Genomic DNA, 9,950 nt, shown 5'->3' on the forward strand with positions numbered 1-9,950 from the left:
CGGCGAGCTCACAGCAGCCCGCCGTGGCTCACTCCTTTCCCCTCACGCTTCTGGGGAGCCAACGCAGAGCTCCGCCTGGGCCGGGGGCGCCACACTCATCTTCACTGGGGGCCACGTCAGCCTCGAGGTTGCCTTCCGAGGGCTGAAATCATTTTAGGCCTGTGTAAATGTAACTACTCAAGCTGTTAAGGAGTTGAAATCACATCCGGCCCTTGGAAGGCAACTGCGAGGCTGATGTGGCCCCCGGTGAACATGAGTGTGACACCCCGGCCTAGGCTCTCTCCCGTTATTTCCTCTACCCTAAATCTTCCCTTTGTTTCACCGTCCCCAGCCTCAGGAAACATACTCTCGAAATCACCTGGACTCGTGTTGTAAAATCTCTCCTACCTGAAGTCAAGAACCCCTGCACTACAGGCTGGCTCCGGGCAGCCCCTGTCCGGCAGCACTGAGAGGCCTTCTCCCCACCCCCACCCCCATTGCCTTTTAACTCTGTCCCTTTATCCTGCTTTGTTTGTGTCTTTTTTAATAAAGATTTTATTTATTTATTTTTAGAGAGGGAAGGGAGGGAGAAAGAGAGAGAAACATCAATGCGCGGTTGCTGGGGACCATGGCCTGCAACCCAGGCATGTGCCCTGACTGGGAATCGAACTTGCAACACTTTGGTTTGCAGCCCGCGCTCAATCCACTGAGCTACACCAGCCAGGCTGTTTGTGTCTTCATAGCACCTATTACCATGCCACGTACTGTGTATTACACTTACTTACTCACCTTTTGTCCCCCCCTGTAATGAAGAGTCTCCTCCGTGAGGCCAGACACTGTCTTCCTTGTTCGCTGCTGCATCCCCAAGCTCTGGATTAGTACCTGGCACGCAGTAGATGCTCAGGAAGTATTTGTTAACTGACTGAGTGAAAGGGTGTCCTTGCCTGTCCTCAAGCCATTTCTTCCCTCCACCTGGAATGCTTTCCCTTCTCTTTCCTGCCTTTCCTGATCCCAGTTGTCCTTTAAGACTCGGTGCACTCCCCGACTCCTCCAGGAAGTCCTCCTGGACAATCTTGGCTCTGAGCCCCTGGAAAGTGGCTTGTTCTTGCCCTTCACCTACTATACTGCCTAATTTTAGGCACAGTGTAGGCTTTATAGCAGACGCAGACTGAGGTGGAGATTAAGGCAGGAGACAATAGGCCAGCTTTATTGGAGTGAAGGAGAGGGGTAGGGGTGCTCCATAGGCTCTGGGCCCGCGTGGAGCGGCCAAGGGAGCGGCCTAGGGTGTCACTTCTTCCACTCCTTCTTCTCATAGTCCCACCGGGAGGCCAGGCCTTGCACAGGGTTGCCCTTCATATCCAGGATGCGCTGGAGCTGCTGGGCCTTCCACTCATCCGTCAGGGTGATGGGCTTCTTGGGGAACACTGCAGGGAAGGCACGGGGTACCGAGGGCGGCAGCTCAGGACCCTACCAGGCCCACCCTGAGCCAAGGCCCCCAGTGACAGAGTTAGGGTACACTGCACAGAGGAGCCCCCTCCACCTTGTCTGCACCCTGCCCTGCCACCGCCCACAAACTTCCTAAAGTCCACTCCCTGGACTTCCGTGTTCCAATTCCAGCTCTGCCTCAGATTCACTGTGGGAACCGGGCCAAAGTCCTTCCTCTTCTGAGCCCAGTTTCCTCACCTACTGTGCGGCCCAGTGGTTGCAGGAGCACCGGTTTGAAGTCTGTCTGGACCCAAACCCCACATCCACCACTCCCTTGCTGTGTGACCTTGAAAAAGTCACTGTGTCTCTCGGAGCCTCACTTTCCCCACCTGTCAAAACCAGGTCCTATCCACGAGGGCTGTGGGGTTTAAATGAGTTAGTATTTATAAAACAGCTTGCACGATGCAGGACCGATATTAAGCCCCTGGTACACGGTAGCTACTATATAGTCCCTGAGTGTGCTCCCAGGTATTGGGAGCCGTCCGGGAGGAGATCATTTCTTTTACTTCCTGAAGGGGGTTGGGAATAGGAGGTAGGGTAGGGGTGTTCACTTTCAAAGTCTGGGGAGGACAGTACTTAACCCAAAGGCTGAAGCACTCATGGGGTGTCTTAGGTGCGTTCACGCGTGGAGTGGGGAAGGCCGGAGGGCCACAGCACTCGCATCTTGCTCCCTGGCCCCTCTGCGGCGGAGGCTGACTCAGCCTGCCTGGACCCCTTGGCTGGTACTTGCTATCCCAGTGGGAGGGCAGGAAAGGAAAGATCTTCACAGGCACCCATGAGCACTAAACGTGGGGCTAGACTAGAATTTGTCCCAAAGGCTTTCTCCTTTCATTCTTATCCAAGGCGGGGACGCCCGTCACACTTTCACAGAAGAAACAAGGTGGGGCCACCAGAGGAACCGTCAGTGGAGTCCCAGACAGGCAGCGCTCCTTCAATATCCTCTCCCTTCTTCTAGAGCAGCGCTTCCCAGGCCGGAGTGGACACGGGCGCCCCCCAGAGGCCGCTAAAACACTGTCGGCCTGCGGCGTCTGACTCAGTAGCTCCAGAGTGGGGCCGAGAACGTGCATGTCTGACACGTTCCCAAGTGAAGCTTCTGGGCCAGGAACCACACTTGGTGAATCATCTTTCTTAGTAAGAAATGGTTGGCCCACCCTTCTTACAGCGGCGATTTTCAACCTTTCTCATCTCATGGCACGCATAGGCTAATTACTAAAACTCTGCAGCACACCAAAAAATATATTTTTGGCTGACCTGACCAAAACAAAAATAGGTATAATTTTGATTCATTCACACCAGATGGCCATTGTTATGTTGGCTATTGCCACTGTTTTCGTTGCACAATTTAAGGAAATTAGGCATTGCATGTTCTTGTGGCACATCGGTGTGCCTCTTGCAGGACACCAGCGGAAAATCACTGTTCTGCAGTGATAAACGGTCAGCTGGGTATGTGACAGCCCAGTTGAAGACTACACTTCCCAGCTTTCCTTGTGGGTACACATGATCATATGATCCTGTCTGGCCAGCAGAATGTGAGCAGAACTGGTGTGTGCAACTTCAGAACCTCAACGAGCAGCACATCCCCCCTTCCGCTCCTCTTTGATGGAATGTTGGCTCTGTGGCTGGAGCCGGAGCAGCCACCTTGCCGGTCAGGAGGAAAGCTGTGTGTTAAGGGTCGAGAAGACACAAGAAGCTTGACATTGTGGAGTCCCTGTACCCCCCCTGGCCTATTTTTGTGAGAGAGCTTTATCTTGTTTAAGCTCTTGTATGTTGTGGACTCTTTGTTACAGCAGCTGAAACAATGTATTGAAAAATTCATGCTTAGTAGCAGACGGCTGGAATGGACTTTCGTCCAGACGGCCCTCTAGGATTCCTTCTCTCTCCCCTTTGGGTCCTCAAGAGCCTTGAACACCCCTTGCCCTCACCACATATCCTGAGTTACAGCAACCACGCCACTCATAACCATGTGCCAGGCACTGGCCTACAGCTCTTTTCATTAAACCCTCACATGAGCCCTGAGACATGGGCGCTATCATCCCCGTTTGACAGGTGAGGACGTTGAGGCCCAGAGAGGTAGCATCCCTGCACTCCCACCCACTCAGGCGGCTGTGCTCTGCCCGTCACCCTACGCCTCTCTGGGGAACTTTTGAAAACTCCGGATGAGTGCCAGCACAGTTCCCTTAGAAGAGCATGGCCAGTGGCTGCAGCCACAGGACACGGCCCAGGGCGGCAGCCACGTGAGATGTTGCCACTCACCGTAGACCCGCTGCCACCAGATCAGCAGAGCTGTGAACCCGCAGAAGAAGAAGACACAGCCCAGCACTGTCTTCCACTCGTTGGAGCGACGGTTCATCTCCGCGAAGGTCTCGTGGAACTGGAGCCGGTACACTGGAGGCAGGGGGGCGGGGGCAGGGTGGGGGCCACAGGTGCAGCCGTTTCAAGGACCCCAGGCCAACTCTCGGTCTGGGGGATCTCCAGCCTCCCCCTCCCTGCAGCAAATGCTGTCCTTTCAGCTAACTCTTCCTGAGCATCTACTGGATGCAAAGTATGGCCAGAAGCTGGTAACAAAGCTCCAAATATTAAAATCAGCCACCTCTGGCACCTCTGGTGGGCAGAACTTGGGGTCATGCAGCCCCCCTGCTCCCCCACCCACAGCCCTGGCCTCTCTCTGCTCTGTCCCCTCACACCGCTCAGTGATGCCAGAACCCTCCATGCCCTGCTGCTCCCGTATCCCTCCCCATGCTGTTCGCACTACCTAGCAGCACCCTCCTCCTCAAAGCCGGCTGGAAAGTTAATAAAAATAAATAAACAAATGAATGAATTTCCCCCTTGGGTATGCATTCACATGTTTGGGGGTTCCTGGCTGTTTTGGGTGGGGGCTCACGCTTCCCACTCCTCCCTGACAGGCTCTTCTTTGCAGAGCCACCCCCAGCCCGCTCTCCCCACCAGTCCCACTCGGAGACCTACAGGCCACCTTCTCGGCGTGGCTCAGCTGGGTCCAGCTGCCCTTCTCCTTCTCCTTCAGGGCCCGCTGCTCGGCGCTGAGCTCTGTGCAGAAGGGCTCATCTGGCATTGGGTAGGAGCGCTGGGCATGGTAGTTGGTGTAGGCGGGCGCCTTCCCCTTGCTGGGGGCTGCAGGCACAAGGAAGGAGCCGAGGTCAGGCCTCCCCGGGGACATTCCAGCACTAACCAGGGTCTTAATAGAGAGGGCTGCATTTACTGAGCCCTCACTGTGTGCCAGGAGCCATTCCAAGGCCGTCAGGTGAGTTGGCTCATTTACTCCGCATCACTCTGAGCCAGGTGATGCTGTTATTTCCATTTTACAGATGAAGAAACTGAGTGGCAAGTGACTTGCTGAAATTCACAGAACCAGAAGGACTGGGGCCAGGGCTGCAGTTCAGCGGCCCTGGCTACATTCAACCCCTGTGTTCTCTGGGAAGACTGTGGTGAAGAGAGCATGTCAGGCAGAGGCAACGGGCAGGTAAAGGCTCAGTGAGAGGAACCCGAGCTGACAGATGTGAAACTGTTCTGCAAACTGTAGAACAACGCCCATATGCCTTTAATGAAGGATCAAGGGCATGGCTTCGGAGTCAGCTGGGTGTGAAACCCAGCTCCTCTCCACCCCAGCTCCAGCCAGCCCCTCTACCTCACTGTGCTTCAATCTACTGGCAGGCAGGAGATGGTCTGTAAAGTGTACAGGCAAACAGAGAGGTTGGTTCACTGCTGGCTTCCATTCTAGGATGCTCTCTCTGATGGCTAAGCCCTGGAGGGCTCTGTGTAAGGGTCCAGAATAAAGTCCGAGCACTAGGACAGTTTCAGCAAAGCTTCTGTCTATCGTCACCAGACATGCCCACAAGGATAGTGTTGGTACCACCTTGCCAGGATAGCACTGGAACTGCTTTGGGCAGGGAGCCCTGGCTCTCTGAATATCTAGGTCTCTGGGCCACAGTTTGTTCATCTGAGAAATGGAGATAATAACATAGCCTCCACCTCACATGGTTGTTGTGAGGCCTAAATGTGTTCATCTGTATCAAATATTTATCACAGCTTGGGGTGCCCAGTAAGAGCTCAATAAATGTTATTTCTTTATAAATCAATCAATCAATCAATTCAATCAATCAATCAATCAGAAAGGCCCTTCTGCTATCTGGCTGAAGTCTCTCCTGCTTTAGGCCTCTTTCTTTTTCTTCTTCTTCTTCTTCTTCTTTTTTTAAGATTTTATTTATTTACTTCTTAGAGAAAGTGAAAAGAGGGGGAGAAGGAGAGGGAGGGAAAGATCAATGTGCAAGAGATACATCAATTGGTTGCCTCTTGTATGCCCCCTACTGGGGAACCTGGCCCACAACCCAGGCATGTGCCCTGACTGGGAATCAAACCTGTGACTTTTTGGTTCGCAAGCGGGCACTCAATCCACTGAGCCACGCCAGTGAGGGCAGCCTCTTCCTTCTGACTAGCCTTGGTCCCAGGGTCTGGACAGGAGGTCCCAGGTTCGGTCGGCATTGGTACCTCAGGACACAAAGGCCTCAGTGGACTAAAGTTTAGGGGTCAGGCTCTGAGGAAGCTTGGAATGCAGGGGCTGCTGTCTGCCTGCCTTTGGAGCTCCATTTGCTGGACTCAGAGCTGGGATTGTGGGAAATGGTTTTGGGGGTGGGCCCAGGGCGGCATGGAAGAGACAAGGCGCAGCGTGCAGACAGAACTCCTGCCCTTGCCTTGGAGTTAGGCGAGGGAGGAGGGTGTGCAGGTCTTACCGGGATCTCCTGGGCTGTGCACCTTTCGCATTCCAAGTCCCCGTTTCTGTTTCCCCAGCACGAAACTCCAGGCAGCTCTGAAGAACATCTGGGGGTTGTATGCAAATGAGGTCCCACGTTACCCTCTGCCCCTACCCCTCAGGGCCCAGATGGAGAAACCATTTTCCTAGGCGTGGTGGTGGCAGGTTTCAGGATCTCAAGGCCCCCCCTCAGGCCCCTGGCCCTTCTAATTGTGTCTGATTCCCTGGGTTTTGGGGGGGAGGGTGTAGATGGGGGTCCTAGAGATTGGGAGCTCCCTCCTGGGACCTCAATTTGCCATTTGCGAAGAGGCAGGAAGCCTAATTTTTTTTAATTAAAAATTTTTTAAATATGTTATATTTCTTTTAAAAAATTATTTACTCATTTTTAGGCAGAGGGGAAGAGAAGGAGAAAGAGAGGGAGAGAAATATCAGTGTGAGGTTGCCTCTTGAGTGCCCTGTACTGGGGATCTGGCCTGCAACCCAGGCATGTGTCCTGACTGGGAATTGAACTGGCCACCCTTTGGTTCCCAGCCGGTGCTCAATCCACTGAGCTACACCAGTCAGGGCTAATTTAAGTTTTTAAAGATTTATTTATTGATTTTTTTAGAGAAAGAGAATATTGATTTGTTATTCCTCTTATTTATGCATTCATTGGTTGATTCTTGTATGTGCCCTATGTGGTGGGAAGATGCTCGAACCACCTGACCTACCCAGCCAGGGCCTGAAAAGGCCTAATTTTTAAGGCACAGGTCTGAGTAGTTTGGGGCTGGGAGCCTGGGTACTGCTTCCTGCCCAAGCTTAGCCCCGGTTGTTTGCTCTCCCCCCGCGCCCCCCCCCCCAGCAGGAAATGGGGTGGGAGTCCAGGTAGGGAGGAAGCAGATCCCGCAGCTACCTCTCTTCCCTGCAGGGCCATCTGCCACTGGTCTCTGCCAGACGGCCTGGCCCCCACCCCTTCCCCCTTAATTGGCTGCCTACGTGCGCAGAGAGCCTGCTCTGCTGGATCTTGTGCGAGGGGAGGACAGGATGAGCCCAACCCCCTAGGGGATGGGGAGTCTCAGGGACTGACATCCCGCGGGGGTGGGGAGAGACTTTAGAGGAGTCAGAGGACCAAACTGGGTCAGAAGCAGGAAGAGGGGCACACATCTGGAGAAAGTAAAGGGGTATCCCACTTCTGGAAGGAGAAAGGGCCCTTCAAAGCTGGGGAGGGGACACCCAAAGGGAGGGGTACACCGTGTGTGGGAAGGCATCTGGGAAGGCAGGGCTCCCTGTCAGTGGTAAATGGGTGGGAGAGCCCCGCATGTGGGGAGAGGGATGGAGTCATCTGCGTTTGAGGAAAGAGATGCCCCCTCCCCACCCACATGAGGACAAGGGATAATTCCCCAGGCCTCCTCTACTCTGAGCTGCCAGAAGCCCCCTCCCCCTCCTCCATGGCAGGGACCATGTGGGGCCGGGGTCCAAGCCGCATTCCCCACTCTCCTGGGCCTGGGAATCAGGGGCTTCTCCCAACCACTTACCTCGCAGTTCTGCTGCAGGGAGAGTGAGACCCAGGGCGGCAGAGCCAGTGACTGAGAATGGGCTGCGGAGGGACTGGAGCAGTGGCGCCCGCCCCCAGACCCGCCCCCAGCCTGTCCCAAGGCCGCCCCTTCGTGGGAACGTCCTGCCCCAGAGGGACGTGGGAGCGCCCAGCTCCCCTCCCTGAGGGCTCCTGGCCACCTGGAGAGAGGTGCTGCAGAGTGACTAGCCACCTATGGGTGTCCTGCCTCTGGAGACCCCCAGCTGACTGCACCCTAGGATGCAACTGGCCGTGTGTCCTGGTTGGTCCAGCGTCCAGTTGGGTATTTCCAAGAGCTGGATCTTCCTGCCTCCACAACTTTGCTCCCTGCTGTTGCTTCCACTGGGAGTGCTCTTTTAGGGACTTTGCAGAGCCGAGTCTAATGCCCCCTTTCCAGCCCCGACCCCTTTGCCTCCTGGTCCCGGGAGCCCACAGGATCTGGAAGCTGGAAGCTGGCCCGTGGTGCACTACCTCACACCCACAACCCCATACCCAATGAGAGGGGGGGAAGCCTCCTCTAGGGTTCAAATCATAGCTATGTGGCTTTCAACAAATGGCCTAACTTCTCTGAGTTCCTGTTTTCTTTTCTACAATATATAAAAAAAAGATTTAATGATAGTTCCCCCCTCACCTAGCTGTTGTAAAGATTAAGTCAGTAGAAGAGCAGCAAGCACATTTATTCAAGAATGATTTATTAAGATCTGTTACAGCTGGCGTTTATTATCTGTTGTTCACCAGGTCAGGATATGGAACCAAAGAGAACCAAACACAACCTCTGCCCTTATAGGGCTTACAACCCACCTCCACGCAGAGAAAAAGGCTTGCGCAGAGGCTCAGGGGCAGAAAAACACAGACGTGGCCAGAGTGGAGAAAGGGGATCTTGGCCAGCATGCGGTGGGCACAGGGGAGTGCTGGAGCGGGGCTGGACCACCGAGCAGGTAATCGTAGGCCACAGTGTGGATCTTGGAGTTTATGTTAAAGAAGGAAGGTCACTAAGGTAAGCGGGGGGCGGGGGATGTGGTTAAATGGAACAGCACACGAGCTCAGTAAAGGTGGGCTGGGGCTGTCAGAATACCAGCTTGGCGCCCGGCTGGGTGCAAGCTGTGGGTCGCCGCTGCGACCTGGGGCCAGAGGTTTCTAGGTCTCTCTGCTCTGGGCTCCTGAGGTGTGCCCAGTGCCTACACGTCCAGCAGGGGTTCGGTAGCCCAGTGAGGCCACGGGGGCTACTCCAGCCAGTGTCTGGAGCTAGGGGCTTAGTTCCCAGGGTGCAGATGACCCGAAAAGAGCAGGGATTCAGGAGAAGGTGACAGAGGAACCCTGGAGTGGGCAAATGCACGCCACCTCCATTCTGGCCTTTAGCAGCAACAGACACAAAGCTGTGGGAAGGCAGTGGCAGTGTCTCCTGAACCCGAAAAGACGCCCAGCTCCCAGACTGGTTATGGTTACTCCTGGGAGCGGCGCCTCTCCCTTGACCAAGGGAGTTCCAACTTGAAAAACCCCCAGGAAACCACCTTACCTCTTGGGTGCTGACCAGAGCATCCTGAAGAGCAGCCCGTGGGCAGAGGACAAGGGCAACCTAAGCCTCAAGTCTTGCCAGAATTTCCGAAGGGCAGGCGGGCGCCTCCCAAGGGAAGGCACTTAGGGACTGAGATCCTCTGTTCAGTCCTGCCCTTTCCCACCCTCGCCTCTGTGGGAACTCCAGGCCCTCCGGATCGCAGACGTGGGGCGATGCTGTGATAAGGGCCATCTGTTGGGGAAGCGGGCCCCGAGGGCGGAGGGAGACGGAGGCAGGCCTGGGCGGCTCAGGGTTGATGTAGGCAGAACGACCGCCCGTTGGGTGACGCGGAGCAGCGTCTGGAGGCCCTGAGCCTGAGCATGGTCAGACTGTCCCATAAGGCAGATCTCTCAGGTCTCTCGGGGGTTCTGGGGCCAGGAGTGGGGAGTCTTCCTGGGCACCGAGGGGAGGGGGCTCCGCTCTGGCTGAGACTGCGGTGAGTGTGAACGCACTCTGACATGCCAGGGACAGCAGGTGAGAGGAATCTGTCCCTTTCGCGCTGGCTCTGGAGGCTCCGACCCTCCAGCTCTCTCACTCACGCCATCAGATCCAGGGGCTCCCCCAGATTCTGCCCAGACACACAAACCTCAGCTACGCCTCAGCGTCCTGCGGGC

At 55.3% G+C, this 9,950-nt stretch overlaps 1 protein-coding gene across 2 annotated transcripts; it reads right to left on the reverse strand.

The window, feature by feature from the left end:
- Positions 1-1,165: 1,165 nt before the first annotated feature.
- Positions 1,166-9,448, reverse strand: LOC123815170. Of its 2 annotated transcripts, none has more exons than XM_045833381.1 (5): positions 9,298-9,448; positions 6,210-6,297; positions 4,429-4,593; positions 3,718-3,849; positions 1,166-1,403 (listed from the first exon to the last, which is right to left on the reverse strand). In XM_045833381.1, the coding sequence occupies exons 2-5, from the start codon at positions 6,295-6,297 to the stop codon at positions 1,267-1,269; spliced, it is 522 nt and encodes a 173-aa protein (XP_045689337.1). In that variant the 5' UTR covers positions 9,298-9,448; the 3' UTR covers positions 1,166-1,266. The 2 variants fall into 2 exon arrangements, with proteins under 2 accessions (XP_045689337.1, XP_045689336.1); XM_045833380.1 differs by lacking the exon at positions 9,298-9,448 and adding an exon at positions 7,744-7,800.
- Positions 9,449-9,950: the final 502 nt, after the last annotated feature.

Source organism: Phyllostomus hastatus, unplaced genomic scaffold (assembly GCF_019186645.2).
Source record: "Phyllostomus hastatus isolate PE091 unplaced genomic scaffold, TTU_PhHast_1.1 phas_contig_17, whole genome shotgun sequence".
NCBI lineage: Eukaryota > Metazoa > Chordata > Mammalia > Chiroptera > Phyllostomidae > Phyllostomus > Phyllostomus hastatus.

Excerpts from the sequence above, each read along its gene's own strand:
- LOC123815170 (XM_045833381.1), bottom strand. The coding sequence starts at position 6,297 with ATGTTCTTCAGAGCTGCCTGGAGTTTCGTGCTGGGGAAACAGAAACGG. Across the intron at positions 3,850-4,428 it reads CCACGCCGAGAAGGTGGCCT|TGTACCGGCTCCAGTTCCAC; the intron begins GTAGGTCTCCGA and ends CCCTGCCTCCAG. Across the intron at positions 1,404-3,717 it reads CTGGTGGCAGCGGGTCTACG|TGTTCCCCAAGAAGCCCATC; the intron begins GTGAGTGGCAAC and ends CCTTCCCTGCAG.